At 44.7% G+C, this 20889-nt stretch overlaps 1 protein-coding gene across 2 annotated transcripts; it reads right to left on the bottom strand.

Annotated features, from left to right (window-relative positions):
• Nucleotides 1–493: 493 nt before the first annotated feature.
• On the bottom strand, nucleotides 494–20792 carry SQLE (squalene epoxidase). Of its 2 annotated transcripts, none has more exons than XM_082235693.1 (12): nucleotides 20722–20792; nucleotides 18717–19567; nucleotides 17520–17772; nucleotides 16695–16875; nucleotides 12945–13041; nucleotides 11534–11647; nucleotides 10199–10370; nucleotides 8202–8297; nucleotides 6613–6755; nucleotides 5438–5534; nucleotides 3823–3910; nucleotides 494–1893 (listed from the first exon to the last, which is right to left on the bottom strand). In XM_082235693.1, exons 2-12 carry the CDS (start codon nucleotides 18996–18998, stop codon nucleotides 1701–1703), a joined length of 1716 nt encoding a protein of 571 aa, XP_082091819.1. In that variant the 5' UTR covers nucleotides 18999–19567; nucleotides 20722–20792; the 3' UTR covers nucleotides 494–1700. The 2 variants fall into 2 exon arrangements, with proteins under 2 accessions (XP_082091819.1, XP_082091818.1); XM_082235692.1 differs by lacking the exon at nucleotides 20722–20792 and adding an exon at nucleotides 19752–20153.
• Between the last annotated feature and the right edge of the window lie 97 nt (nucleotides 20793–20889).

Below are 20889 nucleotides of genomic sequence, written 5' to 3'. Positions count from 1 at the left end.
GGTATGAACTGTCCCTTGCTTGTCATTCTACAGTGCCAAACTAACACAGGAAAACAAAATCCCTTAAAATTTACTTCACTGTAGAACCAGACAGGCTCTCATGGTGTTTCACGGGCACAGAATCTTTGAGGATCAAAAGACAAACTCTTCTGGGATCCCCTACTGTTGCACTGAGGAGCAAACCAAAGTTGCCAGGATTCTCTGAGGGAAGCTGCATGCTTTTAACGTATGGTATGGATGTGACCAAAGTTGTATCTCACAGCAACTGAGGAAGCAGGTTTACAGCTACATAAAGGGTTGTGGCAAGGATTCACAGCTCTGTGTTGCGATGCTGCTTTAAATCTCCTATGCTGCCACAGGCCTCCTCAACTATGAAAAGAAGCAGCGTCATATCTCCCTCTTCCCCACCAGAAATTTATTTAAATGAAACTTAAGAAAAGGATCCCGGTACTTATACCACAGGACAAAAAAAGTAGACACAGGGACATGTAGCTGAATAAAACACATTAGGATTTTATCTCATCATAGAGGGACATTTCACATAAAAGATAGAAAATGTCAAAGGTACAGATAACATTAGCAGCAAAAAGAGTTAACTGTTTGAACTACCCCTTGCTTCATTAGCTTTTAATTAACATTAATGGGGCATGCTCAACAATCCATCAACTATCTTCTGCTGGAATCAGCATTTTAGCTTCTGTCCTGAACATTTTTATAGTGGTCCCTGGAAACATCGATATCTTTTAGAATCTTCATCCGTATGAGGAAATCAAACTTACATTTTTTTTGTATGTGAGTTTGTTATTTTTACATACATACACGCACATATTCATTCATTGTCTCTGTGACTAGCAACTAAATTATTCAGATTTGTATAGTTCTGGCACGAGAAACCCTCAGGAACTAGCAGTAGTACCAGCGAGGCTGCCTGAGCTAGAACTACACATTATTCATTGTAGGAATCAAACGCCAAGAATGAACCAGCTCCCAAGGAAGCAAACCTGGGCCTGGGCTGCAGGTGAGGGTTCAACGCGATTCATTCTTTCCTTCATATTGTTTTAAAAAGAAATGCATCCATGAATCCAGCCTAGCTCTCACCCTGATGTGCTAGTTTTTTTATGTGCAGGGCAATTTATTTGCTTATTTTCGAGGAAGGGTTGTATGGAAGAGCATTCGGTCATTCCATTTTTGATCTCCAGTCTAAAGTGATGCAGCCAAGGCACAGGTTTGCCTCCTCAGTGAGAACGATTCCTGGCTATCTTGTCTCCTGTATTGGCAGGATCGCATGGGCTACAGAGTTTTGCGTAGCATTTAGCCATGGCCCCAGAAGCCAGAGGGATGGGAAGCTCAACAGGCAGGTGGTTATTTGCACTCCCTTGGTTCTGAAGAGCTACGCCCAGAAACAGCAGTAGGAATTACCTCTCCCTCCCCATAGATTGGACTGATCTTTACTGAAATGTTACCTTCTTGGTTCATGGGATTATACACACTTGGGATCCCCCTTATAGGAAGATCTCACATCCAGAGGCTGGCTCTCTCTATACAAAAAAACACAAAACAAAGCTTGGTCCTTTTCTTGAGAGAGAGTGTAAAAGTCTGGTTTTTTGGGACAGAACTATCCCACATTCACAAGAATGGAGGGTGAGAGGAGAGAAGGGAGTCTACTGCGTTCCTTTTCCTGCGGATTTGTCTTCCCGAATTTAATAGGTGAGGTACTTTATTTCAGAGTATATGAGTGGAAATAAGACGGAGCAAGCCCGGTACAGCACAGCAACGCTGCTGAAGATCGCTCGTGGCTTGGTGATCCAGGACTCAGACTTGAAGCAGAAATACACAGCGTAGAGGGCAACAGCAAAGAAGTGGCCAATCAGGACGACAGGCTTGGGTGATAAGCTGCAGGGAAGGATTAAGGAAATGATGAAAAAGGTGATTCACCTTATGAGCAGCATACTAGATTTTACAAAATAGTAATCCGTTGAAATGGTTGGGCAACAAAGCCTCTCGAAAGGCCACTTTATGCATTGCAGGTTGGATTAGATAATCCTCAGGGTCCCTTCCAAGTCTATGATTCTATGATTTCTCCCCCTCCCACAACCTTACCTATGAAAAGGTTAGTGTTAACACAGATTGGATGTTTCGCTACTGGGTTAGTTCCATCTGCTTTTCCGTTCCTGCTGCACACAAACACACACAATCCCTCTCTGACCCTGATCCAGGTGTCGAGCCAACCTGCCCTGTGCCTACTCAGGGACCACCCACTCCACCCCAGTCCCAGCCCTGGATCCCTTTGGGGATGGGGCTATTGTTCAATCAGAGTTCTTAAGACCCCAATTAAACATACTGCGGGGAGAGGAGGAAGGAGGAGACTCTGCCTCTCCCCCCCCCCTGCTAACAGAAAACAAGAGGATTCAATCCTGCACAGTGCTGCTGGCGTCTTTTTGGCTGATGAGCAGGGCAAAAATGATTTGCCATATTTTTCGCTCCATAAGATGCACTTTTTCCCTCCTAAAAAGTAAGGGGAAATGTGTGTGCATCTTATGGAGCAAATGCAGGCGGGAGGCTCTGCTTAGAGCTCCCTTTAAAGAGCGTGTGTGCGACTCTTGCTGGCTTTTCCCCAGGAGGGAGAAGGGACTGATGGGCTGCCTGTCAGTCCCTTCTGCCTCCTGGGGAAAAGCCAGCAACAGCCACACACAGGCTCTGCTCAGTGCTCCCTTTAAAAAGCACCTGTCCCAGTGTTTCCTCCTCTTTTACAGCGAGGCAGGAGGAGGGATGGGCAAGCAAAGTGAGAGCTGCGCAAAGCGGGAGAGAAGCCATGTAAGCGGCTCTCGCTTTGCTTGCTTTGCACAGAATATTTTTTTTCTGCTTTCCCCCTCTAAAAATTGGTGCGTCTTATGGTCAGCTGCATCTTATGGAGCGAAAAATACGGTAACTGAATAAGCAAGTAAGAAAGAATCAGGTAACAGGTGATGCAAAAGACCCCTCTCTGCCTAAGGGTGCTGGAGAACCACTGAGAATACTATTAAGCTAGATGGACAAATACCCTGGGCCTGGGATGAGGCAGCTCCCCATGTTCCTGAATAAAAATAAATATTTGGAGTGGGGAGAGAGAACATGACACCTGGCTTAGCTTGTTTGTATTAAGTTATCTGATCATAAAACTGTGGACCTGGAAACTACAACTAATCCAGAATGTGGCAGCTAGACTGGTGACTGGGAGTGGTAGCCAAGACCGTATAACACCGGTCCTGAAAGACCTACATTGGCTCCCAGTACATTTCCAAGCACAATTCAAAGTGTCAGTGCTGACCTTGAAAGCCCTAAACGGCTTCGGCCCAGTATACCCGAAGGAGCGTCTCCACCCCCACCATTCTACCCTGACACTGAGGTCCAGCTCCGAGGGCCTCCTGGCGGTTCCCTCATTACAGGGAACCAGGCAGACGGCCTTCTCAGTGGTGGTGCCCACTCTGTGGAATGCCCTCCCATCAGTTGTCAAGGAAATAAACAACTGATTTTTAGAAGACATCTGAAGGCAGCCCTGTTTAGGGAAGTTTTTAATGTTTGATATTTTATCATATTTTTAATATTCTGTTGGGAGCCACCCAGAGTTGCTGGGGAAACCCAGCCGAATGGGCGGGGTATGTATGTATGTATGTATGTATGTATGTATTTTAGTAGTTGCAGTAGTATTATTTGATCCCCAGCCCCTCTACACCTCACTGGTTAAGTGGACTCATGAAAGGTCTCTTTCACAGGGTTTCCAAAGAGAGTCCTGCTCTGAACAACAACCTGAGAAGGATTTTTATAAACATTTCTCCAACTTACACAGACAGTAATCCAACTGGGCCGGATACGCACTCGCCACCAAGCTTGAAATAAAGGAAACAGGCTTGCCTTAACTGACGCAGAGAAACTGCAAAAATAAATTAAAAAGAACACTGCTTTACAAGAAGGCACAGAAAATAAGAGTGGAATGAACTACTTAAATAAAGAATAATCTTATAACATACATGGCAACACACACCCGTTTCTAACATCCTCCTGCCCCTCATTTCTTCAGTCTGATATTATGCATTTTTAAATAATCACCACCACAACAAACTGATGCAGCAACAGTGCCTTACTGTTATTTATGCATTTATATACAGCTTAATGCCAAAATACTAATCAGTTTACAAATCCAAAGACCAATTACACAAACATTAACATATAAACATCCATTCTTAAATCACACAATAAAACAATCCCATTAAAACATTCATTACATTATGCAACGAGACAATCCCATTCCAACAAAACATCAATTAAATGATGAGACTCAGGTGGTGAGATCAACGCAATGCCTGTGTGAACAGGAGTGCTTTCAAAAGCTGCCTGGAAGCCCATACAGGTGGGGCCTCTCGTATTTCACCACGGGTCACTCCAGGAACATTGCTGCTACCAGTGAAAAAACCTGCTTCCGTGTCACCACAAGCTAATGATCATTACCAATGCAAGACTGTCATACCAATGCAAACTATACCCATACTAAAAATCTAAGCTTGGGCTCTGATGAATGGATCTAGGCTGCACCAGCAATCTACAAAGCATTCAATGAGACTTAACAACTCTGTCAATTAATTTATTAATTTATTAATATAATTTATTTGCTTTCCAGGCTAGCATAACCTTCCAATGAAATGCTGACAGTAGACTTTTTTTTTTTTTTTTTACATCCCATAGTCCACTTAGGTACTGATAGAGAAAGTCAGATGGACAGAGCACATGTTAAGATTGCCATAAGGATGCTGCTGACATCCCTGTTCTAAATACACCTTTAGGCACCAGGTGAAAATGTTCCTCTTTAACTAGACCAGGCATAGTCAAACTCGGCCCTCCAGATGTTTTGGGGCTACAATTCCCACCATCCCTGACCACTGGTTCTGTTAGCTAGGGATCATGGGAGTTGTAGTCCCAAAACAGCTGGAGGGCTGAGTTTGCCTATGCCTGAACTAGACATTTGCCTGACAGACATCTGGTGCCTTTTTAAACGGTTTATTGGAAGGGGGATTATTGGTTTGTTTCTGTTCTTATTTTTATTATGCCTTTTGTGTATTTTATATTGCAATTTTATGTTGTGAACAGCCCAGAGATCTATGGGTATAGGGCGGTACACAAATTTAATAAGTAATAATAATAAATGTAACATGTTCAGGGAAGAAATGGCAGTGCAGAAAAGCTTATTTTCAATGGCAACCCCATAGCTATCAAACAGTGTGCTTCTGTCTTAGGGATGGATAGCTGAATGGATGAATGACCAAGGTATAAGTTTGCCACAGTGCAGCTAAAGTAATATGGAGGTGTTCCATCATGTCAACAGGTCTTGCATCACTTAAACTGGAGCAAAATAGATTTATGAAGTGTAATTAACTTTGTGTGTACCTTTTTAAAATGCACTTACCATCTGTTCCAGCAAATAATTCATAAAGTGCCTGAGCAAGGACGTTCACGACAAAGGAATGGGACTTTCTTCTTGTCCAGTAAAATGACTTCTTTGCCTGCAAAAGGTAAGATAAGGTTGCTTGCTGGCATCAGGATGCAACATAACCTTGCATACGCAGTGGGGTTTACTAGTTCCAAGATGGTTTAAGATGGGGGCACTGGGAACTTACTCCACCAAATGACAGAGGAATGGTCTCACAATGAGAAGGGATCTCAAGAGCTTGTCAGCAAATTGTTATCAGCACACCTATGGATCTGCTTTATATTGAGTCAGATCATTCGGCTTATTTCTAGTCTGCTCTTACTGAAGGAAGCTTTCCAGGGCAGAATTCTGTCCCATCAGTTGCTACCTAACAATCTGAGATGACAGAAATAGAACATGAGACTTTTTCTGTGCAAAGGCTAGTTAGTGCTCTACCATGGAAGCATGGTCTGCTCCCTTTTTGCATTTCCCCACAGAGAATGCATAATGCATTTCACATTCTTAAAATGGTGCACATGATTTATGGGTACCACAGTTGGTTAGAGGGTGGTGCTGATAACGCCAAGGTTGCAGGTTCGGTCCCTGTGTGGGACGGCTGCATATTCCTGCATTGCAGGGGGTTGGACTAGATCAGTGTTTCCCAAACTTGGGTCCCCAGCTGTTTTTGGACTACAACTCCTATCACCCCTAGCTAGCAAGGCCAGTGGTCAGGGATGATGGGACCTGTTGTCTGAAAAATAGCTGGAGACCTAACCCTGGACTGGTCCTCAGGCTCCCTTCCAACTCTACAATTCTATGATTCTATGACACCTATTTCATCACCCATCACAAACAAGCCCACCATGGTGTCAAAATGTCCAGGAATGTCACATCTCTAAACAGAAATTATAGGAATAGCAGGACCAGGCTTGTCCCAGCAGAATATTTTGTCAGAAACAAAATAGTTTGGTGTGCAGGTGATCGGAACTCAAGATTCTCTCTAACCTAGAAGAGGCAGCAGCTTAAAGGTGGAAAAAAAACCCTTACCTGAACTAAAGCCCCCATCCCAAAAGGAAAAGCCAGAATCATACCCATGCTTTTAAGTTGCTTTGGGTTGCCCTGTGCAAAATAAAGTGATTAACGAATGTAATAAAAGAAAAAGAATAAAATACCTCCAGAATAGCTGAATCCTCATACAGGTCTGGAATGGCCTGCAGCAGGTGTCTCCATATCTTGATGTCATTCAGAACAACAGTCATTCCTCCACCTGTTAGAGGGTGCCTCATGTTGTAAGCGTCACCCAGAAGGAGGACTCCTATGTAAAAAAAGAAGGAAACAACCTCTAAAATCAACCACTGTTGTATAGATGCAGGATCCTGGCATTCATTCTAAACTTTTGCACACTTTGGGGTTGGCAGGTGCCGCTATCTTTCCTAGCAATCTCTAGATTGCTTCATGTCTCTACTGAGTGAAGTGGCATCATCGTAATGCTAAACAGAGTGACAGCAATGATTCCAACCCTGCCCTTTAATCCCTGGGGCCGAGGGACCATGGAAGGTGCCAGCAAATGGTGCCTGCCGGGTTTCTGGGCACTGAAGGTATAGAAAATAGAAGCATGATTGAACTAAACACTTAGAGGGGCAGGTGCAGGGGCATTCAGCCCCTGAGCTTGAGGTTTACCAAATCTGTCTTAAAGTCTGAGGAACAACCCCTTTGTTTTCAAGGCTGAAATCCAAAGAAATATGCAAGTACCGTATTTTTCGCACCATAGGACGCACCAGACAATAGGACGCACTTTGTTTTAGAGGGGGGAGAACAAGAAAAAAAATTCTCCCCCTCTCTGCCCAGCGCCCCTTCAGTGAAGCGGCAGGAGGCGCTGCACAGAGAGGGGGAGAACTTTCCCCCTCTTGTTTTCCTGCTCTAAAACAAGGTGCCGTTTAAGGTGCGTTCAGGCGGCTACCTTGGAAGCCTGGAGAGCGAGAGGGGTCGGTGTGCACTGACCCCTCTCACTCTCCAGGCTTCAGGTTCCTTTCGACCTGCTCTTTGGGGCGGGGAAGCCCACCACTAGCCCCAAAGAGCAGGTCAGGGAGCAGCGGAAAGGCGCCTCTCCAGCCGGGAGAGGGTCGCGGGAGGCTGCTTTAGCCGCACGCGCGCTCCCCGGCTGGGGAGGTGACGCGCGGCTATAGAGGCTCCTGCCATAGCCGCGCGTCACCTCTCCAGCCGGGAGAGGGTCGCGGGGGGCTGCTTTAGCCCTGCGCGCGCGCTCTCCCGGCTGGAGAGGTGACACGGGGCTGTAGAGGTTCCTGCCATAGCCGCGCGTCACCTCTCCAGCCGGGAGAGGGTCGCAGGTGCTTCTTTAGCCCCGCGTGCGCTCTCCCGGCTGGAGAGGTGACACGGGGCTGTAGAGGTTCCTGCCATAGCCGCGCGTCACCTCTCCAGCCGGGAGAGGGTTGCGGGGCTATGGCGTCTTCGCTCCATAGGACGCACACACATTTCCCCTTCATTTTTGAAGGGGAAAAAGTGTGTCCTATAGAGCGAAAAATACGGTGGTTCCCCACACCTGAGCGGTTTAGGCTTGTGTTTTGCACCCTATTTGAAAGGGGAAAGTCTTTCCAAAGAAGTTAGGTGATACGGCATTGGTGGATGGGATTCTGTGCTGTTCAAAGCGAGGGGGAACAAAACCCCACTGGGCACGCCCCCACCCTTGGATGGGCAGACCCTTAAGCCTTTCAGCTTTCAATTCACTCTTCTGCTCACAGACCTGATTTGTTTACAGGGGACGGAGGCAGAAAGCTTGCTGGCATGGTCCTCATGCGATCATTCTGCACAGCTATTAGGAAAGGCTCCTGTAAGTGCGCTGCAAAAACAAAAAATGCAAAAGTTCAGTCACTTACAGAACATTCAATCTTTTCATCAAGATTCAGAAGAGAGACATCATTAATACCTAGCTCCAACCTGTCCCCCCAAAAGTCATTAGAAAACTGAGACAAGTTGTTAGCTCTCCTACAGAACTCCGGTGACCTAAAGATAAATCCACTCTGGGGGCAGGGGGGAATCACTTAGAAGTCAATCCGTTGAGATTTCTTTCAAAATTATTGGCACCGACATGAGAAAACATTAGGGAAAGTGTAAGGTGTCCTAATGCCAAATACAAGTGAAGTATTGTACATCTCAAAATGCTTGTTAAAACTAGGCTGCTTTGGATAAATAAGGATGTGGATGGAGCAGGAATCAGAAAGCAGCAAGCAATACATGTGAAAAGGATCTAGGGGTCTTAGTAGACCATAAGCTTGACATGAGTCAACAGTATGATGCCGCAGCAAAAAACCTAATGCTATTCTAGGCTGCAACGATAGAAGTACAGTCATACCTTGGATCCCAAACGCCTTGCGACTCGAACATTTTGGCTCCCGAACGCCGCAAACCCAGAAGTGAGTGTTCTGGTTTGTGAACGTTCTTTGGAAGCTGAACGTCTGAGGTGGCTTCTGCGGCTTCTGATTCAGTGCAGGATGCTCCTGCAGCCAATCAGAAGCCGCGCCTTGGTTGTCAAACGTTTTCGGAAGTCAAACGGACTTCTGGAATGAATTCCGTTTGACAACCAAGGTACGACTGTATAGTGTCCAGATCAATTATGGGATGATGGGAGTTGCTGTTCAGCAACATCTGAATGGCCAAATATTCCCCACATCTGATTTATTATTATTATTATTATTATTATTATTATTATTATTATTATTATTATCAGTAGTAATAGTAGTAGTAGTAGTGTATCAGGAATATCTTCTGCACACATCTGACTGAAATGATGGGGTGTTGTTCAAAAGCACATCTGTGAAACCCAGATATTCACTGGCAACTTGGAACAAACAGCCTCAATACTGAAGTACAGGAATCTATTCCCAGTACAAAACAGTCAGGTCAGGTAAAGAGACCCACAGCTAAAAAGTTGCATTTTGCCATTGACAGAGCAAAGACATTTTTAACAGGTGAAGGTGAAACTCCATCAGACTCTTGCCCAAGAAAAAAATCCTTCCTGGTTCTGAAGAGACCCTTGCTGTAAAAAGCAAAACCAGCCTTGCAAGTTTTCTTCACAAACATACACCTTTTCAAATTACCATTTCTGGCTAGTCCCACAGCCTGCTCAATTCCCTTCTCATTCCCTCAGGTGCTCACTGCTCCAGGTACCAATAGGTGCTCTAAGGAACTCCCAAACTGAGACGGCACAACTTGAGGCCACCCACCAGCAACACCTATGCTAGGAAAATGCCACATTTCCAGTATATCAGCTGGGGGAAACTGTTGTGCAAGATTTCCCTGAAGTCATTATAAGGAGGAAGACAGCGGTGCCCTCATGACCGTAACAATGAACTGGTCAAATGTGGCTTTACACCAGCTATTTATCCTTGTGAATGTGTGACCACTGAGGGTAAGTGACGAAGAAACTTGAGACTATGCCCCTGCGCCTCTATGAAATCAGGCATACTTCAGGCATGCCCAATTCCAAGTCCATCATTGACCATGGACAGGATGTAAAAGGCTACCAACATAGGCACTTACACTGCAAAGGGCTATTTTCCACCATCCTCTCCCAGTCACAGCTACCTTTCAACATGAATATTTGCAAAAGATAATGCTCCTTGAAGCTTCAACTCTGAGTGCATGTTAATCACAGTTTAGACATTTAAAGTTTATTTCTTCAATGACGTGGCAATTCTGCATCAAATGAGAGTTGGTGCAAACACTTAAGTAGATGCTTACCAGGTAGTTGTGGATAAATCTGTTCAACCATGTATTCTTTAAGGTTCTTTGGCATTTCACCTCGAATGTCAACAAGGACTCTGGTTTCATTGGAAGAAATCTGGTAGAAAAGTACTGGACTAGGATTACCCAGAACAATTTCAGAATGGTTGGCTTTAAACTGAGGTGAATCCTTTACAGTGAAAGAAAGAGAAAAAGTTATTCAAAGTGCCTTCCGACTTACATTTATCAATACATCCCTGGTTGGCCATGAATTCACTGGCCAGTTTTCAACAAACTACTAGTACAGATGCTCAATTCCCAATCTGTAAAATGTTAGCAACAGTGACCACATTTGGACAACCATTCCTCAGCTTGCATGATCCTGGTGCCCTCATACATTTAACTAATTTCTCCCTTTGCACAAGTCAGAAAACAAACAAGGAAGTCTTCAGTTGGCTACCATTTCTTGTTTCATACAAAGTGGGAAACCATAGTTAACAGAATCTTCTTCTTGGTGATCACTCGTGGCACATAAACACAGTTTTAGCGGTGTATCCGTAGATGGCTGTGGAGGCCATGGTCTGATTTTGGCTTTATATCCTGGCTTGTACCAAAAGCATTAATCTAGAGTTTCTTGTTTCTGACAGAAGGAAACAAGAGTTAAATGAATCCTTCCCAGCTTGTTCACTTGCTTGTGTGAAGGGTCAAGTGAAGTGGCTGAGTGCTATTTATACACTGGCTTACTAAACTACGATTCTCCGGTCATGGTCAATAACTAACATCAGAAGCTGTTGTGAAGATGGATGAAATATGGATTGATAATGATAGGATTTAATAACGACAGAGGTATGACAACATTAGCAATTTAAATGGGACAACTTTGAAACATGGACCTTGATCACTGTAACATTTCCTCTTTAAGCATCCATGCCCAGCCCCAAATACAGCAGTCAATGAGGTTCACAGCAAGGTCAAGTGCCAAAAGAGCAGACAATATGCAAAGGAATTGGGTGGAAGATCCGGAGAAGAACTGGGTGCTGGGGTTGAGACAGGCTGCTTTAGATTTCCCAGCAGCGCACCCAAGAGAAGCCTAGGTGTTCCGTTGGGCCTGCCCTCTGGGAAAGGCCTGCCTCCCAGCCCACCTGCTATTGGTCGATTCTGCAGGCAGGCTTGAATCTGAAGCCCTGGCCAGCAAGGCAAGCAGCTATGCCTCCCCACTGGCCGTGTTATCTGAAGCCCCACACCCAGGATTCAACCCTGGTTTACAATGATGGCCCACAATGCCACCACACCATAGATGGTAAGCAGACTAACTGTAAGCTTAGTTGTTGTTTTTTTAAAAGTAACACTTACTTTCAAAATTAACCCCACAAAATGAGATGGAACTCTAACTTTGTTGGAGATAAGTTGTTTTCTAAACTTGGAAAAGACACCATCAGCAATAACAGTAAGGGGTGCACGGAGCTCCTGCAATGGGGAAGGATGAAAGAAAAAGCGATAAACATGATAAATAGTGTCATATAGTACAGTAACCCCTTAAGCCAGTCTATATTCACAGAAGTTTCATTCTCATTTGAAAGTTTGTCAGAGTTCTCAAAAGGAAATTGCACCATATCTCTGAGCAGCAGCTTATGATGCTCTTCCTTAACATCAACAACACACACACACAGTTAAAACAATTGCATATATAAAAACAATTTAAAAAAAGCTATAAATATAAAAAAATAGAACAGCAGCACATATATAAAATCAATTTCAATTCAGGACAGATGCCAACTGGGATAAAGATTTTAGAAGGCTTTTTGAAAGAGGAACACCATTAGCAGGCACCGAAAACAACACCTGTCTGATCTGCAATGGGATTGCCTTACCAAAGGCCTGATTCTGAAATAATATGAAACAGACCACCAGACTGGGTGGTATTTGCAGAAGACCCTCTCCTGCAGAATGCAATGATTGATTTGATGTATAGAAGATGATATGAACTTTTAGGTATCCTTACCATACTGTATATCTAAGGGTAAAAAGGTAAAGGACCCCTGAACAGTTAAGTCCAGTCAAAGGCGACTATGGGGTTGCAGCGCTCATCTCGCTTTCAGGCCAAGGGAGCCGGCGTTTGTCCACGGACAGCTTTCCAGATCATGTGGCGAGCATGACTAAACCACTTCTGGTGTAACGGAACACCGTGATGGAAACCAGAGCGCACGGAAGCAGTGTTTACCTTCCCGCCACAGTGGTACCTATTTATCTACTTGCACTGGCATGCTTTCAAACTGCTAGGTTGGAAGGAGCTGGGACAGAGCAACGGGAGCTCACTCCGTCACAGGGATTCAAACCGCCGACCTTCTGATCGGCAAGCCCAAGAGGCTCAGTGGTTTTGACCACAGCACCACCCACGTAGCATATATCTATTGAGGCAGCAGTCAGACTATGTTTTTTTCTTTCTGCTTTGGCCCTTAAGAAATAACCTTATGACTTTGAAGGGCAATGCTACAAAACATAATTTTCCTGTAAATATACTTTGTAGTCTGTAGACTACATATGTATTTATGCCATGGGAGGAGAGGACTGAAAACAGAAAACAGATAAATAGTAATAATACTGTCATATAATTTGGCCCTGTGTTTTTAACCACGGTCATTGTGCTAATTTACCTGTTGGGTTACCTTAATTGTTTCCTGCTTTAATTTGACAGAGGATTACTGTGCACGAAAACAACCTAGAATATTTTCCTGTAAAAATATATATGTCTATTGAGCCTCACCTTTGTAGCACCAGTTTCTTTATCTTTGAACAAAATTCCAACAACACGTTCATCTTCTTCAAGCAGCTGAGTCACTGTTCCTTCAATGAATTTTGTACTGGAAGAAAGCAGTTTGTTTATTTGTTTTAATGCACACAATATCCATGGTTCATATTCCATAATACAGTAAGTTAAGCACATTTCCATCTAAAATATACACTACTAACTTTAGTAGGTAGAACCATTCCCCTGAACAGAACCAACTGCACAGGTTGTCTTCCTACTCCTGGGGAGAAAATAGACCCGTATTTAAACAATGGCCTTAAACCAGAGGCAGGCAACCTAAGGCCCGGGGGCCGGATGTGGCCCAATCGCCTTCTCAATCCGGCCCGCAGATGGTCCAGGAATCAGCGTGTTTTTAAATGAGTAGAATGTGTCCTTTTATTTAAAATGCATCTCTGTGTTATTTGTGGGACATAGGGATTCATTCATCCCCCCCCCCCGCCCAAAAAAAGTATAGTCTGGCCCGCCACATGGTCTGAGGGACGGTGGACCAGCCCACGGCTGAAAAAGGTTGCTGAGCCCTGCCTTAAACCATGGTACAATTGTGAACAAGCTTCTCCCATACCTCATAGATCTCTTGGCAGCTTCTTCTCGCCTGCATGGAACCTGCATGGCTCAAACAAGCCATACTATTATTAGCCATGTTGTCTGAACCAGGACTGTGGCTTGCATGAGCAGTTGGCAAGAAATTAACCAAACTTTTCTTATAAACCAATTGGATATCACCCCATGAGAGAGCTGTGGGACGCAGTTAATGATACGCCCTAGTTTGCCTTAAACCATTCTTTAATTTTCTTCCAAAAAAAAAGCAAGAACTAAGATAGAAAATAAAATCACATTATAACACTAAAAACAAAAAGCAAATTTAATAGCAACCATATCATTAAAACTAAAGCAACAGCAGATCAAACTAAGGGGTATTCAAGTCTCAATACATGAGGAGGAGAGAAGAAAAAACATTATAGCAGCCCACATCAGGTCAAAATTTGTTCAGTGCTGGAGTTAGGCAGGCCTGCCCAGGAAAGGCATTCCACAGGACAGGTATCACAACTGAGAAGAAGAAGAAGAGTTTGGATTTGATATCCCGCCTTTCACTCCCCTTCAGGAGTCTCAAAGCGGCTAACAATCTCCTTTCCCTTCCTCCCCCACAACAAACACTCTGTGAGGTGAGTGAGGCTGAGAGACTTCAAAGAAGTGTGACTGGCCCAAGGTCACCCAGCAGCTGCATGTGGAGGAGCGGGGACGCGAACCCGGTTACCCAGATTACGTGACTACCGCTCTTAACCACTACACCACACTGGCTCTCTGGGAAGCCCTGCCCTATTCAGCTGGCAAGAGGTATCTGGAGAGAGCTTCAGAAGTGGGACAAACATGATGGAAAAAGTCAGTCCTCTCTAGGCAAGCCATTTAGAACTTTAAAAGGCAAGAATCAGCAACCAATTGACCATGGAAATAAATACATAGCCAGTGCAGACTGAATATAACTGGCATGGTTATGTTCTAGCTACCTTCCTCTAGAAAAGAATCTGGCGGCAGCAGTTTAGACTAAATGAAGTCTCTGAACACTACTCAACAGTACTCCCACACAGAATGCATTGCAATAACACAGCATGGAAGTTATTAAAACACGAATGGTTGTGGCTATCTAGCATAGTGACTATTAAAGGTAAAGGTAAAGGTACCCCTACCGGTACGGGCCAGTCGTGTCCGACTCTAGGGTTGTGCGCTCATCTCACTTAAGAGGCCGGGAGCCAGCGCTGTCCAGAGAAACTTCCGGGTCACGTGGCCAGCGTGACGAAGCTGCTCTGGCGAGCCAGCACCAGCGCAGCACACAGAAATGCCGTTTACCTTCCCGCTATAAAGCGGTACCTATTTATCTACTTGCACTTAGGGGTGCTTTCGAACTGCTAGGTGGGCAGGAGCTGGGACCGAAAGACGGGCGCTCACTCCGCCACGGGGATTCGAACCGACCATACGATCGGCAAGTCCTAGGCACTGAGGTTTTACCCACAGCACCACCCGTGTCCCGTCATAGTGACTATTAGAAATGCATTATTTCATACTATGGATTTGTTATGCAGCACACGTGCCAATAAGGTTGGCCACCACCAAGCCACAGGATCTGATATGTTCTCTCCTGATCCTTTCTGCAATACTGACTCAGGAAATCTTGCCAATAGCCAACCCAGAGGATTGACCAGTTCATGATTCAATATATGTGCTGTGGGTATGAAGGCAGGTGGGGTATATAAAACTGAATACTCATCACAATGTTTATCCCTTCTCATAAATGTATTTTAAGGGTGAAAGATTACTTTAAAATGAGTTTTTAATCTGATATTTTTAGGGCTGCATGTGCTGTATTTCTAATTTCTCTCTCTTCACTAAAAAGCAGATGCAGAGAGGATTGAGACTGGGGCTGAAATATGGAAATAAGAGGATTAACTCTTTAACTCTGCACCATGGTCCTGATCAAAATTCCATCCCATCCACCCAAAGCTATGAGCCATGAAAGGGAAACAGAAGCATAACATGAGGAAGCCTGTATACATTCTCATACAGAGCTAATGGCAGCCCCATGAGTCATCTGCATCAGGGCGTCAATACAGAGGAAAGAGTTGAACGCTTTTCCTCTTGCCATAGTCCTGATCTAAATCACTTCCTGCAGCTCCTATTAGCAATTAGAACAAAGAATACATCATGTATAGTTTGACCATGGTACAGTAAAATCAAACCAGGACATTTTGCAAATTAGTGGAAATGCAAGTTTCAAGCAGCAGTTCCGTTCAAGTGGGAGGGAGCTACGTGACCTAACCATACTTCTATTCAGATACATGTATATTTCATTTTGCTTCAAGGAGGGAAAATACCTCAGTTTCCAGTTTCCTGGTGTCGCTGTTGCACAACCAGAGACGGTATCTAGTTGCACCTCTACTTACATAAATATACTGATGCCCAGTTACTCAACAGACTCTGGGCTAGTTACAATCAATTTTAAAAACTAGAAACACTATTAAATAGACTTAGTAGTTTTCTAAGCAATTCAGACTTCAAAGGAAGCTTAATCATGGTTTAGAATAGGAGCAGGCAACTCTGGCCCTGCCTGTTGTTCTCTTATAACCTCTAAATACTGGTCATGCTGACTGGGGCTGATAGGAATTGTAGTCCAGCAATACCTGGAAGACCATAGGTTCCCCATTCCTGATTTAGAATATTGTCTGAATTGATAAACCATAGCTTGCAATTGGCTGGAAAGTGAGAACTGGAAAATATGGCTTTAAATTTCAATCAAAATGCTTGCTGTGATATTATTTTTTTAAATTATTCGGTAGGTGCTGGAAGTTGAGTAGGGAGGGTGCCTATCTGACCTCAAGTGGAAGTTCCAGTTTATTTTCTTTCAAGTGCCCAAAATGACTAAAGGTAAGCATGCCTGTTTGGGTGGTGCAGTAAAACATGTCTGTGGCTGAGTTGATTTGAGGAATTACTCGCACGACTGTATAAGCACCAATGCACTGCTGATGGCTGGGGTGCTACTTCCAGTTGATATCAGACCACAAAGGTGTTATTCAAGTGATATAAAAGGAAAAACAAAATAAACAAAAAATAAAAAATAAATTCAACAAGATGGAAGGATGCACTTAGTACATCAGTCAGGCCTAGAGCTGCTCATTCAGTAGATGCCTTATTATTTTAAGCTGCCGTTCTTACTTGGGTTCTGCCATGGCTGTCCTTCGGAGACCCATGATGAAACGCCCATGATGAAACGCTATTCCACTCTGTATCTGGCCATCCGTTTTGGCAGGGAAAGGAATTTCAACTTCTGATTTACTTTCTAGGTCATGAAGTACATAGCCGTTTATTGCGTGAGCATCAATCCCTTCCACAGCCTCTGCAAAATAAATGTCAATACATTAGGGAAAGTGCAGAGTTGAGGGCAGTATATGAGAAGGATACATATCAAGTTGATTTAGATCAAGTATTTATTATGTTATATGCACTAGGAATATGCAATGGGAATTCTCCCCAACCATGAAAAGATATTTTGAACATTCTTCAGAATCTTAGAATCTAAGAATTTAAGCTGAATTCAGCCAATAAACCATGTATTATGTCCTTCTAGATGTTCAACAACTACCCTGTTTTCTACAGTCCCTGATAAGCAGCAAAAACAAGGGGTTTACCGAGTCCCTGCTAGGTCATATATGAATCATATATGGCTTCATTCAGTTTCATAGGTCTCATGTACATTACTGACAGAATTAAACAACAGTGACAGAGGAATTTTGTAATGTGGAAAGAAATGGAAACTCGTGCACCCCCACTCCTGTCAGAAGTCACCCCAAATCATGGAGAGGCTAGATTCTAATTTCAGCCTATAGGCCAACATATATAGAGAGGTTTTTTTTTGTATTATGATATTATAAAAGGCATAGATGGAAGGCAAGGATCAGGCTACGCAGCAAATTAAATAAACAAAGTGGGGCAACAAGCACATCAGAACAACGAGGCAGGATTTGTGATTTGCTAACATACCTCCCAGTCCCAGGTCTCTCAGAGCATTATATCCCCCTGGTTGCAGCAGTTCTCCAACTATCCTGTCAGGTTCCTTCAGATCCCTCTCAATTACTGTCACTTTTCTTCCATCCCTTGCCAGTACTGCTGCCAAAGCAGAGCCAAGCACACCGGATCCCACAATGATAACTTCTGGATCACACGGAGGAGTGAGATTTGAACCCGTAGTTGTCTCAATTGTGCTCTCAGGTGAGGTACCAAGTTCCCTTCTATCCTGCATAAAGATGAAGCCATAAGCAAAACAAAACAGATGCATTTTAGCCTATCGTGATTACCATTTACTTCAAGGACTTGGGTTCACAAATGTCACAAAAGCACAACATATTGAGGGAGAGAATTCTGTACATGATATATACACAGAGGAACTTGAGCTTCATATAATGCTCTTGGATGAAACTAATTATCTTCACTCATTCCAGTACAAGTTCAGGTTCTGTGACAGAAGGGTGCCCCGGTGGATTATCTTCTTTGGGAAAGGAATGGAGGAATGAGAACTTGCTGGTTCCCCTGGATCTCTCAGCGACTTTTGATACGGATGGCCACAGTATCTTCCTGGACCACTCCTGGATGACCTCAATGAGTTGGCTACAATCATTAACATACCAAGTCCCATTGAACACAGTAGGAATTACCATAGTGCCAAGAAACCATGCACAGAATTGCACTTGTAGTTCATTTACATTATGTGCTCCTCAAAATGGCAAGGAAGGATGTTGTTTCTTACCTACATATGCTAGATATAGGACAGATACCCTCTCCCTAGAAAGCTACGAGGGGAAGGGGAATCTGAAATCCTAGGAATGTATTACGAAGGAGCTAATGTTTGAGAATTTCAAATAACTGTTATTAAAATTTCTTATCAAGCTACATAGTTCTGAGTGTTGAGCTTGATTGAATACAAAACCGATGGAAGCTGTTCCAATTTCCCAAAAACTGAACGTTCTAGATCCCTCTCCCCCAGTTTGGGAAGTGCTGGCTTAAGTAGATTTCCATCACCGTTCAGGAACACAAGCCTGCAATCTGATTTTCAAAAAGAAATTCCCTCTTCAGAAATCCCCAGTATTAAAAACAAATTTTTCTGAAAGGTGCAAGATGATTGTTTTAAAACATAGGAAAGAGATCTCAGTCCTGGGCTGTCACTGCTAAGAGCCAACATACCTCTTTGGATTTCGGTTTCAACACCTTTGGAGAGCCTGCGTGGAATTTAGTCCAGAAAAAACCAAGGAGAGGCACAGCGGCAAGAAAATTAGAGAGCATTCCACAATGCGGCTGCCTGTGCTTCTGTTGCTTTAGTCCCCATGTCCGGTACCGATAGGACAGCAGCAAACCAATAGAGAACACCAGCATGGAAATCAGGACCTCCTTGTTGGCATAATTCAGCAAATCTCCACATTTCTTATAGACATAGATGAAAGAGGCAATGCCCAGAAAAGTCCACATCGTGGAAGAAGGGTGTGCTCTCTCACAATCACTGCTGGATTCCCCCCTTTCCGAACTTGATTCTGAATAAAGTTCCTTGAACAGGGCTACACACACCCACACCCCGTACAAATTGCGTTACGAAATTACAAAGATCCTCATTTCAAACCAAAGGAGGAGAATTAAAAAACTGTACTACAAATCCAAAAAGGTAAAAAAGAAAAATGCCAAGAAATTTAATACAAAACCTCTGTGGTCACAAAAAGCAGTTCCTCAGCTTAGGCACCAGGCAGGAAAACATAGTGGATTTGCAGCTCCACCTATCGCCACCCGCTATTTCTAGGGTCGACATGTCCCTAGAAATGGCATTGTTCATTTAAATTTCTTCAGCCATCTGTTGGTTTCTGCAAGGACACGTATTTTGAGGCTCTTGACCCTTCAGTCAGTAGGAATAACTAAACAAACAAACACCCGGGAAGGTATTGTGTGTGTTTTAAAAATGCAAAATGTCACAATCCAACAAGGGAAGCGTATCTCCGGGTCCTGTGCTCCTTTCCCTCCTGCTCCTTCGTAAGCAATTCTCGCTTCACCTGTGAACAAAAACCAAAAAGTTACTAAAACGAGAGAGAGAGAGCGTGCCAGCCACCGCCATCCCTGCCAAAGTGGCTGGTGGGCTTTGCAGGTGGCACACCTGGTTGGCAGGAGAGCATGCCACCCTTGATAAAGGTGTGGAAATTTAATTCACAAGAATGAAGAACTGAAACGCATACATACATGAAAACCGGAGGGGTTTTCTTTTTAAAAAATAAAATACTGTAAATGCGAGGGCTGCTCCTCTTTCCCTCAGCGACCCTGGCAGGATTTTTCTGACAGGAAAAGGGCTCGTTCCTTTAGCCTCCTCCTAGATCCGTGGATGGCGGAGCTGTGCCGCCCTCAGCCCCAAGCTCCTCCTGGAAAGAGACCTGGGCTGTTGGTCCTGTTTGATGGCCTCTCCTCCTCCACCACCTCCTCAGGGAAATGGCTCGCTTATCTTCCCTGCCATCGTCTCCTCACGGCCGCTCGCCTCCGCCCTCGCCGTGCAAAAGGCTCGCTTGGCGACCAAGGATGCTCTGAGCAGGTGAGGAGAGCGGAGGCAGGCGGGAGCGAGGCCACGAGAGAAGAGGGGCGGGGTTATGCTAATAGCCGGCTGCCGGCTCAACTCCTGCCTTCGCCTCGCGCTTTCCACGGCCCAGCCCCTCTTGGCCAATCCGCCGCGCTAAGACGAGATGGTGCTATGGCGCTCGGGCCAATGGGAAGCGGCGGCGGGCGGGGTTTCGCGTCCCGCCGGAGCCTAGTGCGATGTGACGTGAGGCGCGAGAGGTTCGGCGTTCGCGGATAGGCGGAGAGAGGCAAGAGGGGTGGGATGGGGGGGGAATGAGGTGTTTGCCGTTGCTATGGTGCCGAATAGGCAGAGCGAAGCTGGACAGCATCCCTAGCTGAGACGGAAAGTGTGGGTAAGAGAGTTAACGGGCGTCTGGGAAAGGCTTCAGAGTGCTTACTGCGCAAGTGAGAGGAGCATGCGCAGTGCGGAAGAGTGACCTCCTGCCCTCTCGCTGGCACTGCGATAGCAATGCTGAGGGGAACGTGCCTGAGGAACTGACGTGGGGAGGGCGTGCGCCGCGCGGCAGAGTAAAGAGGGTTTTGTTTTTTACATTTAAGTCACGGCCTGTGCTCCTGAGCATGTACAGAGTGCCTTTTGCCTCACCGCCACAGAATAACTCGCAGGCCATTGGGGACTGAGGAGAAGGAAGAAACTGCCACGGCCCGGCATACTTCTGTAGCGCAGTACCACTTGGTTCCTCGCTACGTAAAAGATGAGGGGCAGAATAAAAACTAACGGACGGCGAAGCTTTGAAAATAACAACGAAGAGGC

The sequence above is a fragment of the Podarcis vaucheri genome, assembly GCF_965113315.1.
Source record: "Podarcis vaucheri genome assembly, chromosome: 8".
NCBI classification, from domain to species: domain Eukaryota; kingdom Metazoa; phylum Chordata; class Lepidosauria; order Squamata; family Lacertidae; genus Podarcis; species Podarcis vaucheri.
The sequence above is the reverse complement of the archived record's forward strand: the minus strand, read 5'-3'. Positions and strand labels throughout refer to the sequence as shown.

What these genes read in the sequence shown, in the direction of transcription:
- SQLE (XM_082235693.1), bottom strand. Translation starts at nt 18,998, where the DNA reads ATGTGGACTTTTCTGGGCATTGCCTCTTTCATCTATGTCTATAAGAAA. An exon ending in TGAAACCGAAATCCAAAGAG is followed by an intron (nt 17,773 to 18,716) that starts GTATGTTGGCTC and finishes ATCTTTATGCAG; the next exon opens with GATAGAAGGGAACTTGGTAC. An exon ending in ACAGCCATGGCAGAACCCAA is followed by an intron (nt 13,042 to 16,694) that starts GTAAGAACGGCA and finishes GCTTTCTTCCAG; the next exon opens with TACAAAATTCATTGAAGGAA.